At 43.3% G+C, this 22,594-nt stretch overlaps 2 protein-coding genes across 4 annotated transcripts in view; one reads left to right on the top strand and one right to left on the bottom strand.

Annotated features, from left to right (window-relative positions):
* Positions 1 to 4,673, bottom strand: part of SGTA (small glutamine rich tetratricopeptide repeat co-chaperone alpha) — a 64,395-nt gene extending 59,722 nt beyond the window's left edge. The window contains 1 exon segment of the mRNA XM_040322643.1: positions 4,536 to 4,673. The gene's annotated coding sequence lies outside the window, so the exon portion shown is untranslated.
* The window catches only part of THOP1 (thimet oligopeptidase 1), a 65,686-nt gene continuing 47,669 nt past the window's right edge, over positions 4,578 to 22,594 (top strand). The window contains exons 1-4 of one of the 3 annotated variants that reach the window (XM_040322641.1): positions 4,578 to 4,657; positions 7,847 to 8,047; positions 16,508 to 16,656; positions 21,057 to 21,164. In XM_040322641.1, coding sequence (XP_040178575.1) covers positions 7,855 to 8,047; positions 16,508 to 16,656; positions 21,057 to 21,164 — 450 coding nt within the window. In that variant the 5' untranslated portion in view covers positions 4,578 to 4,657; positions 7,847 to 7,854. The other 2 variants (XM_040322639.1, XM_040322642.1) reach the window with 2 other exon arrangements.

Here is a 22,594-nt window from a genome sequence, read left to right as displayed (position 1 = left end):
TCTGTTTTAAGCATGGATAGGGGAATTTCTTCCATTTAGTGTATATGTATGGTTAGCCTTGAAGGAGCTGAGAATGCTTTAAAAAAAAAAAAAAAAAAAAAGGGGGGGGGGATCACGTGACAAGTACATTTTTGTATACTAATTTTACCTGCACACGATTGTATAATAAAAGCGAATCTTAAGTTTTGTGTGAACTTTCACATCTTTAGTAAATAATTTTCAATGTATTTGAAAAGTGAATATTTCTGCTGCAATTTAATTGCTTTCAGAAGAGAGCAACAACTTCCAGGATTCACAGTTTTCGAATAGAATCCAAAGAGAAACGTGTGAAATCATTTAAAAATAGACCCTATGGTACAAAGAGCCTAGCGTCATTTTTGTATCCATTCCAAGTAGCATGTAATCGTTACAGGCACTTCAAAGCCAACTCCACCTTTAGGCTGCATTCACACTACAACGCGGCGTATTTTGCCGCGATTTGTTAACTTTTTTTTTTACAAATGATTTACATTGATGTCTATGCCGAACGCCAATGCCGCCTGAAAAAAAGGGTCTGGGACTTGTTTTCAGGCGGCAGGCGTACGGCGTTTCGGCGTGAGATGTGAACCATCTCATAGACATCAATGGAAATTTGCCCCTCCAGCGGCACGAGCGTCGCGCTTCAGGCGTATATACGCCTAGGTGTGAATGCAGCCTTAGCAACATGTTACATCCATATTTAGGGTGTAACATGTTGCTGAGAAACCCCTCCCCCACCAGTGACTGCGTGCATGGGTTTGTCTCATCCACAGCAGCTGTCACTTTTGAAATTGCTGCAGCTGTGTAGGGCACATCCTGCACAGACACCATTCATGCAAAAAGATCTGTGAACAAACTAAAAGTCCTGTCTTCCACCGTGACAGATAGACTTTTCGTTCTCGAAAGAACAGTAAATTAAAAACAAATGATTGAGCTATGTTTTTAAGGCCCCATCTAGATTGCTCTCTAAAGAGCAATCTGCATTTGGATCGCTCTTTAGAGAGCATTTGACAGGTGGCAAGGAGGCGTTGTATTGACTTCTCACCACCTGTTTTAGGCGGTGTTCACATATGTGGTGCGAATTGCAGCTCCGGTTTCCCTGCAAAGATAATTATTCAGTCAGTGGTTCCTCTCAGTTGTAGCTGCAGATCAGCTGACCAGGGGGGAGGAGGGAGAGAATTATGTGCCCTTCAATTTGCACCACACTGCCTAGAAAACGCACAAGTTTTTTTCTGCAATGCGAATGCAACGCACATATGTGAACCAGACACGTTGAAAAGAGCATATTTTCAAATGTTCTGCGAATTGGACACATGTGTGAACCCAGCCTTAACACCTTAAAAGCTGGACAATTGAACTGAGTGCGACAGGGGGTATCATTTCAGCTGCAGCATGTGTGCACCCCTGGCTGCGGTCTTTCCAGCTGATGTGGAGCTGGAGTCTGCGTACCCTGAAGGAAGACGGGTGAAGATGGAAGCAGTCTCCAGCGGTGACATCGCTTTGCTGGATGGCCTTGTTTTCAGGTAAGTTTCACATGATGTGCCAGTATGTACTCCGGTTTCCTCCCACACGCCAAAGATGTGTTGGTAGGTTAATTAGATCCTGTCTAAATTGGCCCTTGTGTATGAATGCGAGTTAGGGGGCCTTAGATTAAAAGGTCCTTGAGGGTAGGGACTGATGTGAATGTACAATGTATATGTAAAGTGCTGTGGAAATTGACGGCGTTATACAAGTACCTGAAATAAAAATAGTATGTGATGCATACTAGCACATTATTTTATTACCTTGCGGGTCAAAAAAAAAAACTCACCTAGCAGTTTACTGCCGCTTTAGGCACTTTTCATACTGCAGAGACCTGAAAGTCGTGGGATTTCAAGCTGCGATTTCAGGCAATGCCAGTGTAAAGTTGAGGTCTATGGACCTCAACTCTCATCAAAGTCAGACCAAAAGTAGTACAGGGAAGAGTTTGAAGTCGCACAGTTATAAATGGTACCCATTAGAAATCATGGGGGACGACTTGTCATGCTACTTTGCAGTCCCAAGTCGCACAAGTGTGAAAAGGGCCTTAAGCTACAAAAAAAAAAAGCCTAAAAGGGTTGTATACTTACTGTGGCTGTGATGTACTACTACAGAGGGCCCAACAATTCTGGGAGGAGAGTCAAGGGTTAAAAAACAAACATGGAATCACATTACAGTAACATGCACCTGCAATTTGTGTACGTTTCTATTGAAGTCTATGGGCCAGAATTGCACAAAAGTAGTACAGGAACCTTAAAACTTGTTCTGTACTGAGTCACATTGATGTGAACGGGCACCACTGAAAAAAAAATATATATAAGCGATTGTCATGCAATTCTGTGCGACTGGCATCTGAAATCACACTCAACTGGCATCTGAAATGTGAAGAGAGCCTTAGCCCCTAAGCTGCATTTCTCTATGAGCTCACCTGGATTCCTCCTGTATTGAAACATCTGCCCTCTATATGTTGTAAAGCGCTGTGCACACTGCTGGCGCTATATATATATATATATATATATATATATATATATATATATATATATATATATATATATATATTATACACCTCAAAATTTCCACTCGCCTACTAGCATTTGGCGAGTGGATTTAAGCTGGGGGCGAGTGATGACAGGGCTGCATGACCAATCTCCCTCCAATCTGTGCCTACACTTAGAGTCCCGATGAGATTGGCGGCCGAAGAGGAAAGGTGTATGCTCGGGAAAAGTAGTCTGGTGAGCCAGGCAGAGCAGTACACAGGTGCTCTCCTTACAATTCTCATTGAGGCTGGGTTCACACTACTACACTACTTTCATCCTACTTTGCTCTGTGTTCAATGTTTCCCTATGAGAGCGTCTTGTAGCGTCCTACACAAGTCGGTCCGACTTTGAAAATGCTCCCTGTACTACTTTTGGTCCTTCATTGATCCTACTTCAGGCCCATTGAATATCATTGAAGTCGGACCAAAGTAGTATCCTGTTCATGAAAGTAGGATGGATGTAGGACCAATGTAGGATAAATGTAGGACCAATGTAGCAGAGCAAAGTAGGATCAAAGTAGTGTAGTAGTGTGAACCCAGCCTAAGCCATGGGACCTAACAGTATGACCTCTCTGAGCCTGCCCCCCTCCCCCGGGCCCCAACCAATGTAGCTGGAGAGCAGAAAGTAATGAGTGAGGTGGAGGATTGCGAAAATTACCACTCCGGTGAAGCGCTCACTGAAAGTTGCCCTGACATGACAGCGGCAGCCTTCCAGTTTGTACAGTTTTCTTCTCCTTGTGCTCTATGTAAGTGTCCAGTTTAGCCTGAGCACTGTGAACAGACTGGTCTAAATGTGTGCTGTGCGCTGTCAGTGTGCGTTGTGCTATGGTGTCAATGGCTGCGCAGTTGTGTGGATCTCAGCGTTGGATTGTACTCCCTCCCGCTGTGCTGCAGCTCCTCTCCTCTCTGCCAGCCTGAATAAAAGTGGGGACATGCAAGCATGGAGCCGCACACACAGGCTCCTGATGATGAGATGAATGGGGGAGAGAGAGAGGATGGATGGGAGTTGCAGAGGAGACAGCAAGAGAATGGGGAAGAGACCCAGTTCTAGTGCCCTGTCCCTCTGGTCTGCCCCCAGTGCCCTGTCCCTCTGGTCTGACCCCAGTGCCCTGTCCCCCTGGTCTGCCCCCAGTGCCCTGTCCCCCTGGTCTGCCCCCAGTGCCCTGTCCCCCTGGTCTGCCCCCAGTGCCCTGTCCCCCTGGTCTGACCCCAGTGCCCTGTCCCCCTGGTCTGACCCCAGTGCCCTGTCCCCCTGGTCTGACCCCAGTGCCCTGTCCCATCTTGTTAAAGTTGTTGTTGGTAATATTTAATTTTGTAACTTGATTCTGCATAAAACATTTAACAGTGTCATTCCATGAGATAATCTATGAGGGCGTGTTTACGGGTGCAATTAGGCGCAGGGCAGTGTATGAATTAGGTGGGGCAACTGATGGCGAGTAACTCTTGAGGCCTGGCTAGTAGCTCAGGACTTGAAATTTTGAGCCCTGAGATAGATAGATATATATCCTGTATAATAATAACGCCATTGGGCAGTATCTCCCACTTAAGTCCTAATGTGCAAGGGTTATGTCTTTATGACCATCAACTTTAAATCTAGACGAGGACCTACCTAATCTATCCTGCCAGGCAGACTCTTGTACTTTATAGCTGTAGGAGATTGTGTAATCAGATTGTACTATCTGTGGTGTACTTCCAATCACAGTCAGCACCTCCTGGCACTATGAACGGGTGAAGGATGTTGGTGGTGGCAGGTTGCCCTGATCAGCCATCCCCTGTAATAGTGGTGTCTATAATGAGCAGACAGGAAGCAGCGCTCCCTCAGCTGACTGTCCCTGTGGGGGGCGCCCAGTGTGTATCCCATCGTCCCCCCCTTCATATTATGTCTGACCACCCAGCCCGGCTCCCACTGTAACCTCTCCGAAAGCCCCCCTAGGACACAACGAACAAACAACAGCTCACTCACTGGACACTCGGCACATGCAAGCGAACAGTCTCTGGAACCGGAAGCGGAATGAGTTGTACGGAACACAAGCGGAAGTGGCGTGTCCTTAGAGCTGTGCCCCTCGTGTAACCCTTTATTGTTAGGTTTGTATGTTCCTGATATAGCATGTGAGATAAGGAGTCGTGTGTATTCATAGAGGACGGGATAAAGTGTGTACGTAGGACATAGGGGGACAAGGCTGAGCCTATCCGAGCAGTCTCCGCCCAGCTCCAACACACACGCACAGGACATGGCACCTACAGGTATTATACGGAACATAGACCGGGGGGAGGGGCGGGGCGGAGAGCTTTCCATGGGATAATGTGCCCGTTCTGTCATTTGTCCCCATATCACCTGGCTCTCCGTCTGCTGCACGCCTGCTGCTCTTACCGCTCACCCGTCTAGGTAAGGCTGTCTGCCATAGGAGCTTAGCTTTATTCGTTTCTATTCACTATACAGAACTGCTTATTTTCTGCCAACCTCCATGAGATTAACAACTTCACTGCCAGGGCAATTCCTTCATTTTTTGTTTGCCATCCTGCTGTGTGTTTTTTTTTTTTTGCTTGGAATGCTAGTCATAACTTATCACTAAAATTCTTAAAATTAAATAAATAAAATACCAAAATGTGTGGATGTTAATGGCCGCTGCCTTTATTATAGGTATCAATAAAATATTATCATCTGTAAATATATAATAAATACTTGTCTTCATGATTGGAAAACCTTCCTCATCCCTTTTCTGAAAGCAGAGGCCCCGGAGAATAAAATGCAACCATTTTCATTTGAGCAAACCCCTATTCCCCCCCTAAAAAATTATACACCAACAAGAATTTTAGTGCACGCAAATAGAATACCCAATTTTATGGTAAAATATAAAAGATGGGATTGCGTTTGAGTAAATAGATACTAAATACTGTATGTCAAGCCTTAAAGGTGTTGTAAAGTCTTCTGTGAAGCCACTCCCCTACCTGAACCCAATTGTTCCAGCGACGAGAACGAGCCCAACAGCTCCAGCCGCCGTCTCGGGACCTCATGGGAAAGATTAATAGCAACAGGAGCCATTGGCTCCCACTGCTGTCAATCAAATCCAGTGACACGGGAGCTGGGGGGAGGGGCTGAGTCCTGCTGGGAGGCGGGGTCGAGTGCCCCCATGGAAATCGGCTCTCCATGGGGGGCACTCAATGCGGAGGAGATGCCAGGAGGGGACCGCAGAAGACAAGGATCGGGCCGCTCTGTACAAAACCCTTGCACAGAGGTGGTAAGTATAACAGTTTTTTATTATTTTATTTTCATTTTTTTTTTCATTTTAAACTAACCTTTACAATCACTTTAAAGTCACTGTAAATGCTAGATTTATTTTTTGTTAAAGTGTTTTTTTTTGTTTAAGTGCCTGTAAAAAAGTTGCCCATTTCTACCTGAATTCACAGCGCTGCTCGGCGCTCATTGACTCCTTGCTGCTTCCTTTCCTGATCTGACAGCTAGAGCGGGAGGGGCCGAGATCCCCTCCCCCCCCTGCTGACATCAGTTGGGAGGAGAGAGCCAAAACATTAGCCAGTGACGGCGGGAGCAGCGAGGAGACACATGAGCAGCGCTGTGAATTCAGGTAGAAATTGGCATATTTTTTACAAAGCGCATATACTGCAGAGACCGAAAAAAATTTGGACAGCCGCACTCCAGGAAAATTCCTTTAGTTGCCTTTATTGGTAAAATAGGATACAAAACACTACAAGCCACAGTAAGAAAATGGGGCACACGGCTGGCGCGTTTCGCACTAGTACTTAGTGCTTAATCACAGCTATTATGATTGTATCCTATTTTACCAATAAAGGCAACTTAAGGAATTTTCCTGGAGTGCGGCTGTCCAAATATTTTTCGTTCTTTGCTATACGCATTGCCAGCACCTTTGGTCTCTGAGAGGAGGTTGATCACCAAAGCACATGCACCTGGAGTGGTTACTTCCTTTTCTGTATACACTGTAGCGCAGGATGCTTTCTAACAGAGTGGATTGCATGTAATTTACACTGTCATTTCAGCAGCAGGAGGGGGGCGGACACTGTCATTAGCTGACAGGCAGGGAGGGGAGGGGGGAGAACAGAAAGGAGAGCTGCGAATGACGGAGGCAAATAAACTAACCACGGTGTCAGGGATCAGCAGCCATGATAAACTGTATTCAGTTTTCAGAGGGGAGAGCAAAACCAGACAGGATCAGCCAGGTATTTCAGGTGATGCAAAGGGCCAATTTACACTGCACAAGCACTGTGTTATATGACATTCTTTAAACTAACACTTTTGTTTTGTTTTTAAGAGCAACAAATGCTTTAAATAAGAAACATGTGTAATTGAGCAGCCGTGATCCTCATCTTCTGGGGCCCCCTACCTAGTGCCACCATAGTAAGACGCTTGCTATGGGGGCACTTTCTGTGTGTGCTGTGCGTGTTTGCTCCTGAGCCCTGCTCTGTGTGTCCATAAGACATATAGGGCCAGATTCACAGTTGTAATACGCCGGCGTATCTACTGATACTCCGGCGTATTTTCAAATTTGCCGCGTCGTAGCGTTGTTTTGAATCCTCAAAACAAGTTACGACGGCTTTAGGCTTCGATCCGACAGGCGTACGGCTTCGTACGCCTTCGGATCGTAGGTGTAATACTCCGGCGCCCGCTGGGTGGAGTTTGCGTAGTTTTCCGCGTCGGGTATGCAAATTAGCTGTTTACGGTGATCCACGAAGGTACGCGCGTTCTTCGCATTCTCTTACGTCGTCGCTAGTCGGCTTTTCCCGTCGCAAACTTACGCCTGCTATTTCATGGCTTAGATTTAGACCAGCCATGTTAAAGTATGGCCGTCGTTCCCGCGTCAAATTTCAAATTTTTTTTTTGCGTAAGACGTCCAGGAATATGAAAAGACGTAACGCACGTTGCCGTTCAAAAAACAGGTCGGGGCGCCGTAATTTCGCGCAAGGAGCGGCGGGAAATTTCCTAACGGAGCATGCGCAGAACGTTCGGCGCGGGAACGCGACTAATTTAAATGGTACACGTCCCATTTGAATTAGGCGGGCTTGCACCGAACGCATTTACGTTACACCGCCGCAAGTTTACAGGCAAGTGCTTTGTAAATCAAGCACTTGCGCTGAAAACTTACGGCGGTGTAACGTAAACGATATACGTTACGCCGCAGCGCAGGTACCTGAATCTGGCCCATAGAGCTCAGCTTGAGTTTGAAATTGCAGGGAATGCCCCAGTGCATAGGGAATCATCTTTTCTTTTTATGTAGTCTGGTAATTTATATTCTATTCTAGATCATATAATGGAATTGCAACTCAAAAATGAAGAGAACCGTCTGAGATGGGATCTAACTCCAGAACAGATACGGCTAAAGACCATTGAGCTCACTGAGAAAACCAAGCGTGTGTATGATGACGTTGGGCGTCTTGATATAAACTCTGTCACCTATGAAAATACTTTAAAAGCTCTGAGTGATGTAGAAGTTGAGTATGCAGGTAAGAATCTGTACTAGCTAGTAACTGATACAAATTTGCATAACATTTTGGTGTTGTTATATTTATTTGTTTTAGGCTTAAAGGCAAGTAATATAAATTATTAAAGTGTATATTAACTTTAACAATGAAACGTCTTCTTCAGTTTGCTCCCTTTTGGACTCTTTAAAAATAACATTGTGCAGGTTTTGTTAAATCTGTTAAATATTTACAAAAAATGTGTTGATCCTGCCAGAAATCCTGTGATTTGAAAAGTTCCTGCAGTCTCTGCATTTGCTGACTTTTTCAGTTACAATTGTTCCAGGCAATCTATGTGGACTACAGAACACCTGTCTCCTATAGAGGAGAGGAGAAGAGGAAGCATTTTGTAGTCCTAAACACTTTCTGTCCTAGGGTCAAGGCGCTACTCTTCCATAGAGTATGATGAGTGAGCGTTGTCAACTAAGGATAGGAAGTGTTACTGGCAGCCTCAACAAATAAACTAATGCAGCCACCACAGCTTTGTAATGGTAAGCTGCAATATTTTACATTTTTGTTCTTGGGTTTGGATACATTTTAACATAGTTGCTTCCAGTGCTTTTCCTGAACTACTGAACATGGTACCATGATGGCACCATGATCAGAGCTAGAAACAGGAATGGGTCTGGTTGGGCTACCTAGACCAATGAGGCCTGGGGCAGCTGTCCCCTTTTGCCTATTTGCTTAAAGCGGATCTCCACTCTAAAGTGGAGTCCCGCTGATCGGCACCCTCCCCCCCTCAGGTGTCACATTTGACACCTTTCAGGGGGGAGGGGGGTGCAGATACCTGTCTACAGACAGGTATCTGCACCCACTTCCGGCCCTACGATACGGGCAAAGGACGGGTTTTTTTTCCCCTTCCCGTCCGTCCCCCGTTGTATGCTGGGAACACTCGGCTCCCAGCACACAGCGGGAGCCAATCGGCGGGCGCAGCGCGACTCGCGCATGCGCCGTAGGGAACCGGGCAGTGAAGCCGGAGCGCTTCACTTCCTGGTTCCCTCACCGTGGATGGAGGGGGGAGCAGCAGGGTGACGAGCGATCGGCTCGTCATCTGCTGCGATCACCGCTGGACTCCAGGACAGGTAAGTGTCCTTATATTAAAAGTCAGCAGCTGCAGTATTTGTAGCTGCTGGCTTTTAATATATTTGTTTAGTGGCACATCCGCTTTAAAATGGTTCTGTAACAAACACTGGTTTTAAAATAATTCAAGTGAAACTTCAGTTTCCCAAATCCTCTTCCAGAACAGCACATTAGAGCGTGTGGTCTATCTACCAGAAAAGGAATTAACAAAGTACCACAAATTTTTAAAACCCTCCTAGAAGTTATTGTGTTTCCTCTGTTTAGATAGGAACTTTGATGCTTGAGTATTTTAGGCTCCAGGTTTTCCTTTTGATCGGCAAGGTTTGCACCTGGTCTTTCTCCTTTTCTATGCTCAGAGAGAGCAAGGACTGTTGGTGTCTCTCGCTTCTTAATGAGATGCTGTCCCTTTGCCCATTCAGGCAGGCTGGAATGCTGCAGTGGTGAGGTGGCGAGGGTGTATTGCACGATAAGTGTAAAAGGCTAAGGGGTCGAAATATCGGCAGACACTGTCACTTTGCCCTGATAGTACACTAGCGGTTATTTACTAAAGGCAAATCCACTTTTCACTAAACTACAAGTGCAAAGTGCACTTGGAAGTGCAGTCACTGTAAATCTTTACCGGGTACATGGAAGGAAAATAAAAAACAGCATTTTAGCTTGCACATGATTGGATGATAAAATCAGCAGAGCTTCCCCTCATTTCAGATCTACTCTTCAGATTTACAGAGACTGCACTTCCGAGTGCACTTTCAGTGCAATTTCAATTGCACTTTTCACTTGTAGTTTGCACTTGTAGTGCAAAGTGGATTTACCTTTCGTAAATAACCCCCGGTGTCTCTTCAATGGATGTTGTTTATGCAGTCCTGCTACAATCATTAGAGCTATGTCCCTGTGGTTATTTAAAAATGATGGAAGTTATTGTGCTAATGGTCAAGGATTTATAAAGCTGCAAAACACTACAATAGACAAAATATTGTGTTAAAGTAATCTGCGTGATAAAGTGCTGTGCTAAAATATCAGTGGTGCACTGAAAGGAACCACACAATTATATCTCAACTGCGATCATAAATAGAAAACGTGCTAAATAAATACAACATTGATAAAGATTACATACAAACCATTGTATCAAAACGAGTGTTACATGGGAATAACAAAATATATGTAACAAATGTTTGTAAAAAATCCACACAAGTGGGCATTAAATTGCAACATGCATATAATGCAAAAAGGTGATAATGGTCCCAAATTGAACAGTGTAAACAGTCCAGTGTTAAATGACGCATATATAAATCTACAGAGCGTAAATAATCCTGTGATGGTAGGCAATTTCACATAAGACCCCAGGTTGACCACCAAGGAAGTGATATCCACCACCAGGAAAAATGAAATGTGCTTACAGTGCTGAGTCAGACAGGCTGACTTGGAAATAAATCTCCACAGCAGTAATCGATTGGGTGGCTCCAGGGGTCTCACATTGCCAGGCTGTAGCTGAGATACCACTCTTTCGGTAATATCATACAGTCTAGAGAAATATAAGGAAAAATATTCAAACTTCAAAGTGAAGCTCTTTTAGACATCAGTCAGTAGATTTTTTTTTTTTCTATTCTGGATTCAGTTACAACAATCTCTGAGTCTCTGCCCAGCGGGTCAAAATCAGATTATGGAGACTTCTGAGCTGCACTCAGGTCTCCTCACTACAGACTAAGGCCCGGATTTTCGTACGAGTTACGCCGGCGTATCTCCAGATACACCGTCGTAACTCTGAGTCCGAGACGTCGTATCTATGCGCCTGATTCTTAGAATTAGTTACGCATAGATTTGTATTAGATCCGACCGGCGCAAGTCTCTTACGCCGTCGTATCTTAACTGCATATTTACGCTGGCCGATAGGGGCGTGTATGCTGATTTACGCCTAGAAATATGTAAATCAGCTAGATACGCCAATTCACGAACGTACACCCGGCCGACGCATTCTCAAACGAAAGTTGCGTCAGCGTAGCGTAAATAGGCCGGCGTAAGCCCGCCTAATTCAAATGTGGTAGATGTGGGCGTATGTTATGTAAATGTTATGTGACCCCACGTAAATGACGCTTTTTACGAACGGCGCATGCGCCGTACGTGGAAGTATCCCAGTGCGCATGCTCCAAATTAACCCACAAGAAGCCAATGCTTTCGACGTGAACGTAAATGACACCCAGCCCTATTCGCGAACGACTTACGCAAACGACGTCAAATTTTTTAAATTCGACGCGGGAACCACGTCAATACTTAACATTGGTATGCCGCATGTACGCCTCATATAGCAGGGGTAACTTTACACCGGGAAAAGCCTAACGTAAACGGCGTATCTGTACTGCGTCGGCCGGGTGTACGTTCGTGAATTGGCGTATCTAGCTGATTTACATATTTCTAGGCGTAAATCAGCGTACACGCCCCTATCGGCCAGCGTAAATATGCAGTTAAGATACGACGGCGTAAGAGACTTGCGCCGGTCGGATCTAATACAAATCTATGCGTAACTGATTCTAAGAATCAGGCGCATAGATACAACGGCTCGGACTCAGAGTTACGACGGTGTATCTGGAAATATGCCGGCGTAACTCGTACGAAAATCTGGGCCTTAGTCTGTAGTGAGGAGACCTGGATGCAGCTCAGAAGTCTCCATAATCTGACTTTGACCCGCTGGGCAGAGACTCAGAGATTCACCACGATGACCATTGTCAGGAAACAGGAAAGTGATGGAAGTCCAAAATCTTACAGTTGTTACTGAACCTGGAATAGAAGTAAAATCTACTGACTGATGTCTAAAAGAGCTTCACTTTGAAGTCTGAAAAATTTCTGCTAAGTCATGTCTGACTCAACACTGTAAGGTTTCTGGTAAGCGCAATTAATTTTTCCCAGTGGTGGATATCACTTCCATGGTGGTTAAGCTGAGGTCTTATATGGAATTACATTCTGAAGATTTATATGTGTCATTTAACACTGGACTGTTTACACTTCAATTTGGGACCATTATCACCTTTTTTATTGCTTTGTATAAACGTTGCACTTTAATGCCCACTTGTGCAGCTTTTTATTTTTACTTTTTGTTATTCCCATGTAACACTCATTCTGATACAATGGTTTGTAAGTAATCTTTATTAATATCATCGTTTGTATATATTTAGCACGTTTTCTATTTATGATCACAGTTGAGGTTCCTTTCAGTGGACCACTGATATTTTACCGCAGCACTTGATCACACAGATCCCTGTGGATAGCAGACTGGGTATTTTTGTTTGCAAGGGAAGGAATGTTACTAGACAAGTACTTCAACCTTGAGTTCCAGCTTTTGAAGAAGAAACAACAGTGGGAAAGGTGGTAAAGGGGAACCTCTGTTCCCCCCCCTGGTTTTTGGAACAGCAGCACACAGATACTGGGGCCATTCTCTTAACAAGCCCTTCTCTCAGCTGCAATAACGTCTTTCTTAAAGCTTAGTTTCTAGTTGTCATTTTCAGCACAGTTGGCATTTGCACCTCAGATGTGTGTCTAATGGATTTTGGATTGTTGTACACTGGTGATTTTTTTTTGTTTGCCCATGTTTTAGAGAAAGGCTACTGAAAAATCTAAATCTCCTGTCCTATAGTTCTATGAAGGGAAGTTTTGGATTACTACATTAGAAGTCATTGGTGCAGGCTGTGGCCATTGGGTCGCACATATATTACATACTATAAAATGTATCCTTTCACCAAATAAGGGATTTTTAGGTGCCAAGAACATATGACACACAAATGCTTACACATAAAATACATTGCAATCTTTGTTAGCAGTGGCATGTAATTACACTCTGCACTACACCCATTGGGTGTGGTGCTGAGTGTAATTACACGTCACCACTTTTAAATATTAATTCAAAAGAGAAGTAAGGTGTTTTTTTTTTTTTTTTGTACTTACCTAGGTGAATGCCCAGGTCCCCCGCTGCCTCTAAGACCGAGAACTAAGCTATCAAAGCTCTCTGATCGCTCAGTTCTCAGAGCTCCGTGAGCAGAGAGCTGGTGACTGTCAATTACCGGCTCTCTGCTCTGCTCCTCCTGCACTCACTGGAGAGCTGGGCTGTGGAGTGGCTGGCTCAGGCTCTTTAAACCTGAGCCAGTTCGCGGTCCAGGCATTTTTGTGGATCCTGACCATATGGTCGCAACCTTTACTCAGCCTGGCCCGGTTCTGTGACGTCAGCCGACAGTGGGCTTTAGCCCACTGTCTGCTGAAAACAGGATTGCGGATTGAACTGCACTCCTGTGATCCACAGGAGAAGTCCAGCCAAAAGAGCTTTGGCTGTACTTATCCTTTTTAAGTTTTAGGCTGGTTCACACCTATGTGAATTAGATGCAGATTTTTGCCGCATCCAATTCGCATGACAGGAGATTGTGACCGGCTCTCTATGGAGCCGGTTCATATATCTCCGTTGTGGCTTGCACAGGAATGCTGTGCGTCTTTGGCCCTGTTCCAGGGCCAAATTCAGGCAAAGATTTGGCCCTGATTCATCCCTGAAACAGAAAACAGGGACTCACTGGACCCCTGCTACGAGCCACATCCGATTTAAGTGTGAACCCAGCCTTAAGAGGAACTTTGGTAAAAGATTATATGGTGTGTTTAATTATATTTGTATGTATACTTACCTTCTTGTTATTAACCTAGATTGCCTCTTGCTTTCTTGAAGAATCAAACTGTAAAATAAATTGAGAATGAATGGCCACTATACAATTGCTACACAAAATTCATCACAAATGGATGAAAGTATTTTGTCATCTGTACTATATTGCCATGTTATGTGACAATGAGGGAAATAGCGCTGACATGTTTTTCTATGTATCGAACTATGGTTTGGTGATACAAAGACCATTGTTTAGTCACCGATTTAACTTCTTTGTAAATGCAGATATATAAAGAATACAATGTATTTTATGCAAGAATTTGTTTTTGGCACCTAAAAAAATCAATTATATGGTGAAAGGATGTTCTTAATAGTATGGCAATTTTTTTTTTTTTTGCTAGAACTGGTTTAAGCCATTTTCTTCCACTTTCTAGAAAATGGTCACTATCAAGATTCCATGCTCTTTGCATTTTTCCTTGAGGAATGTGAAACCTCCTTTGTCCCCCCTGACTTCTGGTACAAGAATGGGTCATGCGTCTTCAAAAATTCTGTTCCCAGGCTGATCACACTGCCAATTCAGTAGACCTACAAGGTTATTAAAGTTGATTCTACTATATTCCTACTTTGCCACTTCTTGGGCTGAACAGGGTGGTGCCACTAAGAGCAAATATAGCCTATTATAATGTTTTTGTTTGGACCTCTTTACCTCCTAGCACCAGAAAGGAGAAGGGGGTGATCAACCGTATCAAAGGCAGCAGAGAGGTCCAAGAGTAGGAGTACAGAGTAGTGTCCATTGGTTTTGGCCATTATTAGATCATTTGTTTGTTTTAGGGGAGCAGTTTCTGTGGAGTGTTGGGGACAAAATCCAGACTGAAGGGGATCAAGAAGGCTATTATCAGCAAGGTGGTCGCTCAGTTAGTTGTAGACCAGACATTCAAGGAGTTTGGATAAAAAGGGGAGCAAGGAGATGGGGCGTAGGTTGTTAAGAATGGATGGGTCCAGTGAGGGCTTTTTTAGTATGGGGCTGACAAGTTCATGTTTTAGGGAGTTGGGGAAGATGCCAGAAGAGAGGGAGAGATTGAAGATGCGGGTTAGAGGGTGTAGAATAGGGCTAGAGGGTGAACGTAGCATTTGCGAGGGAACAGGATCCAGAGGGCAGGTGGTAAGATGGACGTTGGCAAGTAGTTTAGCAACCTCGTCTATAGTGGTGTGGTTGAAAGAGGGAAGTAATGATTGTACTTGTGGGCATGAGGTGTACAGCATGGAGGGTATCTTAACAGAGATCTCCTCACAAAGTGTATTAGTCTTCTGTTTGAAGTGATTGGCGATCTCCTGGGCTGTGAGTGAGTTGGTGGGTGGAGGATGAAGTAGAGAGTTGAAGGTAGAGAAGAGTTGACGGGATGATAACTTGTTGATTAGAGTAATAAAATAAGGCTGCTTGGCAGTGAGGAAACTGGAATTGTATTTTTGGAGGGCATATTTATATTGGTGGAAGTCTTTCTGAGACTTAGTCTTATGCCACAGGCGGTCATGAGCACGACTATGTTTTTTTTAGACTTCTAGTATCATCTGTTTGCCAAGGTTGAAGGGGTCAGTGCCTGATTCTGTGTGTAGTGAGGGGGGCCAGTGAGGCTAGTAGTGAAGCGTTGTAGACAGAAGTGGCTAGGTTGGTGCAGAATAGGGGTGAGATTTTGTCATGGAGGACATTGGTAGCAGAGTAGTGTAGAGAAGGGTTTAGATGATGTAGGTTTCTGTGGGTAACTTTTAAGCGGTTGGAGGTGGAGGAGAGGGAGAGAGTGAAATTAATAAGGTAGTAATCAGATGGAGGATAAGGATAGCTGCAAAGGTTGCATGGAGTGCATAGGTGGGAGAAAATTAGATCAAGGGTATTGCTTTCAGAGTGAGTAGGAACATGTATCCATTGCTTCAGGTCAAAGAAGGAGGTTAAACTGAGAAGTTTGTAAGTGGCAAGAGTTTTAGTATTACGAGGAAAGTTGAAGTCACCCAGAATGATTGTGGGGATTTCCAAAGAAAGAAAGTAGGGTAGCCAGGCAGAGAAGTCATCAAAAAAGGTTGATACTGGTCCAGGGGGTCTGAAGATCACAGCTATCCTTAGAGAAACTAGAGAGAAAAGACAAATGCAGTGTGCTTCGAAAGAGAAGAATGACCGAGAGGGAGGTCGGTGAAGTACCCAAAAGGCGCTATGGGGGACTAGAAGGATTCCGACACCCCCTTCCTTACGTCCACTGGATCTGGGGAGTGAGTCCAGAGTAGACCACCATGGGATAGGGCAGCAGAGGACGCAGTGTCGGATTCATGAAGCCAGGTTTCCGTAAAGGCGCGTATTTAGACTTCTTTTACAGGTGATTGTGCTTTTTATTAGGTAATAGGACAATTTAATGTTTATTCTTCATCTTAATCTACTTCCTCTTACAGCTGTCCACTAGTCAAAAATCTGTGTAATGGAACATTCCTGTTTTATTTAATTTCTACAAGCTCCCAAGGGCTTGAATAAGAGAACCATGAGCTCAGCATTTGTATAGTCCGCTGACTGTCCATTGAACAGTAAACAGTATTGTAACTGTGGGAAATTTCCGGCATTGTATCTTTGCTAAAAGGATTACTGTGAGATCTATAGGGTAATAGTTCTATTCTGTATTTTTGTGATGTGCACAATTACTGCCCTGGTTTTGCATTGTGTCCTTATATTACCCCAAAAATGTGTTTTTTTGCAGTTGAGAGGAGTATGCTGGATTTCCTTCAGCATGTGTCAACGAACAAAGATGTCCGGACCGCAAGTACTGAGGCCGATAAGCAATTGTCTGAATTTGACGTAGAGAAAAGTATGAGGGAAGACGTCTATAAAAGACTTGAGCATTTGCAGGTTAGACAAGCAAATCAATGAACTCCTCTTGACGCCTCTCACTTATGGCTTGGTTTCTGTAGATCTCCGATTTTTTTCATAACACCTTGTTTTACACCATCTCTGTAATGCTGTTAAGGGAGATAAGAATTAAATTTTAGCTTATGAAAGAGGACTCATGCAGGGGTTATCTTTGCATGAATATTTTCCATAATATAGACTTCCAAAATGTTATAGTTCTTATCCCTTTAATAGGCCAGTTCAGTATTGAGATTTTTTTTTTTTAAATGTCCATACTAACAATATGTTACCACAGTAACACTGCAAACAAATACATTTTTTTTCTTGTTATAAAAAAAGACATACAGTACATCTAGGAAATCAGAGGGACAGGGAAGGTAAAAGAGGGAGAGGGGTGTGCCTATATATCAAGAACGATATGTGGGCGGAGGAGAGGAATGACATCAGGGATGGGGCAAGGTGGGAGGTGGAATATGTGTGGGTGGAACTTCAATAGCAAGAAGCAAGTAGGAAATTAATAGTGAGGGTATGTTGCAGCCCTCCAACCTAAAGGCTGAGGAGTTGGATCTCCTTTCAGAGCTAGAAATGGCGTTGAGGAAGGGAAATGTCATTTTAATGGGGGACTTCAACTATCCCAATATTGACTGGGCAGCAGGGACAGCTCACTCAATAAAGACCCGTCATTTTCTAAATGTCCTACTGGACAACTTCCTGTCCCAATTGGTGGATTCCCTGACTAGAAATGATGCATTACTAGATCAATTTCCAATCACTCAGAAATGGAAATATAGGACAACTTTGGATCCAGCGATCACAGGATGATCACTTTCAGGAAAGTGATCATAGGAAACGGAGCCTGAGCTGGTCGCTGCCACCCCCTCCACAGCCCAGCGCTCCAATGAGAGAGAAGGGTGCAGAGCATAGAGCTGTGACTGACAGTCTACAGCTCTCTGCTCATGGAGCTCTAAAACCTGAGCGATTGGCGGTGTTGGATCACTCAGGCCTCGTACACACGACCGAATCTGTCCGCTGGGATTGATCCAGCGGACAAATCCGGTCATCTGTACGGCCTAGCGGATATTTATCCGCAGAGATTCCTTCGGCCGATCGATTTCAAGCGGATAGAAATTTCTTAGCATGCTAAGAAATCTATCCGCTTGAATCGTGTCCAGCGGATTGATCCGTCCGCTCCCCTCCCTCGCATGCGTCGTAATGATTTGACGCATGCGTGGAAGTACTTACCTTCCAGCGTCGCGCACGTCGCTGCGTCATCGTCGTGGCGACGGCGCGACACGTCACCGCGGATGTATTCCGCGCGGATTTTGATCCGATGGTGTGTACAAACCATCGGATCAAAATCCGGAGGAGGAATCTCCGCTGGAAACGGTCCGGTGGACCATTTCCAGCGGAGATCCCCTCTTGTGTACGGGGCCTCAGTTCTCAGTGAAGAGGCACTGGGGGACAGATGCAGCATTGACCTAGTTAAGTATAAAACTGCATAAAAAAGACCTTCTCTTTTAAGGATGTGGAACTATCTTCCACAATCGGTGGTGTCAACAGGAAGTATTGATAAATGAAATGGATAAAAAGAGGTATGGGTGGCGCTGCCTGATATAAATATATAATATGAGTGCTAATGCTATGCATTGCCCTTTTTAAATGTGCTAAATCAAAATATGTAAATTCATAAATGAAAAAAAGGGGGTGGTAATATTGAGCTAAATCAAATGTCTTAAAACCATCCAAAAAGGTGACTAAAGTGCAAAGTGTCCTGTAAATGAAAGTATCCATGTAACAATGTTAATAAATACTATAACAGATAAAAAAAATCGAAGTCAAAAAGTAATAATGTGTGGACGCTGTTCCTTTAAGAAATGCTGGGTGCTAAGAAAAATCTACACATCTCTCCTTGAGCAACCAACCACACAACAGGTTTATGTGACCTTATAATCTTAAAGAGCATAGAGAACCAATCAAATGTACATCTGTGAAAAAACAATACCCTGTGCCATATTAAATAGTCTATATGAACTGTCCCAATTAAAAGGTGACTTGTGCTGCTTGCTGTGGGACCTGAGAAGAGGAGGACTGCTCTGTGCATAACCACTGCACAGAGCAGATAAGTATAACACGTGTGTTTTAAAAAAACAAAAACAATACTTTATTATCACTTTAAGGTAAAAAAATGTCTCAGTACGTGTATGACCACCACCTCCCTTTTCAACTTACCGAGGCCTATATCAATCATGTGCTGTTCCGCACTTATCTGTTTCCATCTTCACAGAGGCAGCAACAGGAGGCATTGGCTCCAGCTGCTGTCAATCATATCCTGTGAAGAGGGAGTGGGGCTGATCCAAGCTGTGTGTGTCTATAGACACACACACACACAGCCCAGCTTGAGAGTGAGCCCGCAGATACGCCCCCATAGGAATCATCTTCCTCTGGCACACCAAGAAGTGGAGAAGCCTAGAGCGCAGTCTGGGGACCCAAGAGGAGGAGGACCAGGGTCTCTCTCTGCAATACCATTTCACAGAGCAGGTAAGTATAACATGTTTATTATTATTTTTTAAATAGAAACCTTTACAATCACTTTCAAATTCATGTCCACTGTGAATTTAAGTTATTTTAAGCCTACTCATATTAAAGCAGAACTTTACCCATAACAACTTGATAAAAAATAATGCTCTTTTAGCAAGAAACCTACATTCTACATTATCAATGATGCTACCGACAATAGTGTGTGCTGTAAATTGCCTCCAGTATTTCTCCTGTTTCTTTTCGTGGGAGGAAGCCCAGAGTAAATCAGAAAGCATATCTAAACGAATCGATTTAACAGTTTAAAAACAAAGTAAAATTCCTGAAATGCTGGGATTGTTAATTGTCGGATTTGTCAAACCATCAAATGGCTAGTGTCCTCGCTGATGGTGAATCACCATGGCAGTTTCAGATCAAACAGAAGCAGCTTCCTTGGCTGTGAAGAATAGGGGTTTTTAATTCCACTTTAAGCCTGTCAGCAGATTGGCCTCTACAAATTCAGCAGTGCCTAAAAATGACAAAAAAACTGAGCATGTGCAGAGCAGGGTGAAACAGTGTATTACTGGATAGACAGTGTGATGGACTTTTTACCTATATGCTTCAGTTTAATCCTCCCTGCTTGTTTAAGGCTGTTAATTGTATTTACTCTTCTGCAGCTAGCCCTGTTTCAAATGTTAATTGTTCTAGCCCTGTGTTTACTGGTTACTGTGATTAGATAAGTGGCTCATGTTAATTATGCTGATTGCTTCCTTGTGATAATTATCTCTCTATATGCGGTGCCGAACCGGCTAGATACTGAGTAGTTCAAAGAAATATCTTTATTTCAAAGGAGCTGTATTGAAGACCCCCCACTGTGTAAGGGGGGGGGGGCGGAGATTTGTCATTGTAACAGTTGTAACCACATATAAGCTGAGTTTTTGTGTGATTAAAGTGTCTTGTTCTAGCAGTAAGCTTGGCATGTGTGGCTTTCTGGGCGATTCCAGGGATATCCCTCCTCGTGGAATATTGGGGTGATTTTCGTTATGGGAAGAAGGGAACGTTGACGGGGATATCATACCGATACCGTCACAGACAGTTATTTGTAATGTTTTACATAGCTATAGCTGCAAAAGGGGCCAATCTGAAGTGATCTAGCAAGACTTTAGTCAGAGAATTAAGTTCCACTTTAATCTGAACAATCGTGAAGTTTGAAAACGGACTTTGTGAAGAATTTAACATATTTAATCCTTGAATTACATAGTTACATAGTAGGTGAGGTTGAAAAAAGACACAAGTCCAACCGATGTGTGTGATTATATAATTCTGTGACATGTATTCAATATGCCCTGTGAATAGGCACTGCTGTGTTATGGAATTCAGAGCTTGCTTTCTGAAATGTAGCAGTGCTGAGAGGAGGATTTGCGGGAGGCAGAGTCAGTATAGAAACCACTGCTTGCAAGCAGCAATGTACCATGAGACACGTAGTCTTTAGAAATAAAAAAGCAAACCGCAGAGCATTAGCTGCAAAGCATGCAGGGAATACAAGAAGTTGTAGAAAGAGATGGCCAGCAGACAGGCAGTATGCACATCAAAGGAGATGTTTCCAAGTAAGCTTACATCGGATGTACAATGCTGATGTTGAAAGGGTATAAAAGTGTCAGTTATAGGTAATGTATGGTCACAGCAAACAATTCCCAGCTCTTCTGCATTGAGGATTATATTCTTATATTTGCTGCATTTTTTAAATAGGCATATATCTGCTTTAATTAATGTTTTTTTTTTTTTTTAGTTTGGAATGATCAAACTAAAGAGTGACGTCTATGGATTCACATATGTACTAAAATTATTTGCTCTTTGTAACTCTTGTGTGTTTACATTTATTGCAGTCAGTGCTACCTCCTGATTCCTTGAAACCAGAGGCAAAAAGGCTTTTGGAGAGGTTGATCAAACTGGGTCAGAGAAATGGTCTAAATCTTTCATCTGAGTTGCAACAGGTAAGCTGTTCAGTTACTTATGTACTGTAGAATTGGTGCATACCTGTCACAAGCCTGAGCATTTCAAAATGAGTTGAGTATATGGTGAAAAACAGTACTGTGAAAATATTTTTAGCACATGGGGAAAAAATGCTAGAAAGCATAAAAGCTTTCATAAATAATGCAATTCAAGTTTTTACTAACCAATAAACTTCCTAAAATGGGATTTAAAGAGAAAAAATGTACATAAAATCATATTTGTTGTGTCCACAATGTTGCTTTTAGTACAGTTGCTTTTTTACGTACACTTGCATTCAGTTTCTGAGGGTACTGGATTGTTCTAAGCATCCTGAAACTTGCCACAGTTAATGTTTTGTCTGTCTCTGCAAACTAATCCCAGGCTAGCTTGATGATATTGAGATCAGGGCTCTGCGATGGCCAAACTATCTGCTGCACAATTGCTTGTTCTTCATTTTACTGCAGATGGTTCTTTATGATTTGGGGTCATGTTGCAGAATGACCATACTCTTCCCTGATAGTATTGGATAATGGATATATATATATATATATTGCTGCACAAACATTTATTAAAATAAAAGACATACAAAAAGCAGATCAAAAGTATTTCATCATATAGTTACAGTTTCGGTCTATATTGCGAACGCCTTCCTCAGACTGGAACACATCACATTTAAATAATTGCATCACATCATTTATAACAAAATCTTAATTGGAATCAATTGCTTCAACAAGATCATTATCAAAAATCACATTGGTCAGGAATCTCTTCAATTAAAGTAGCATAACGAAAGGCTAGAGGCTGGATACAAATTCCCGCTCACTCTAATATACATCTCTGAAGGTAACCTGTAATAAAAAGACATTCACTTTTTTATCTTGCATATACCACATATATCGTTCAAAATAACCCATGTATCAACAACCCTTCTTATCACTAACAACTTCCAACAATTCATCAGTATTAACAGAGAGGTGATCTCGTACAAATAAGTATAGATCAATTTCCGAGTATAACCCCTTGGGGTACATCGTATCTAGGGAGTGTATCCACTGTACTTCTTTCTTTATCGTACATCACGGGACACAGAGCGGCATTCATTACTATATGGTTATATGGAGTACCTTCAGGTGTAGACACTGGCAATCTCAAACAGGAAATGCCCCTCCCTATATAACCCCCTCCCATAGGAGGAGTACCTCAGTTTTTACGCCAGTGTCTTAGGTGTTAGTCATGGTTTAGCTTGCCTCCGCATCCTTGGGATTAGGTGAGCTACCGGTTCTGTCCAAAAAAGCCTCAGCGCTAAAGTGGTCAGTAACCGGACCCCAAACCCTTGGGGTATAGCCCATAATGCTTTTCTTTTTAGAGAGCTGGACCCTGGGCCCAGAACTTAGAAACCTTTGGGTACCTAAAGTTTTCTGTTGCCAGGGTG

The sequence above is a fragment of the Rana temporaria genome, chromosome 1 (assembly GCF_905171775.1).
Source record: "Rana temporaria chromosome 1, aRanTem1.1, whole genome shotgun sequence".
Taxonomy (NCBI): domain Eukaryota; kingdom Metazoa; phylum Chordata; class Amphibia; order Anura; family Ranidae; genus Rana; species Rana temporaria.
Note: the sequence above shows the minus strand (reverse complement) of the source record. Positions and strands in the feature narration are given on the sequence as shown.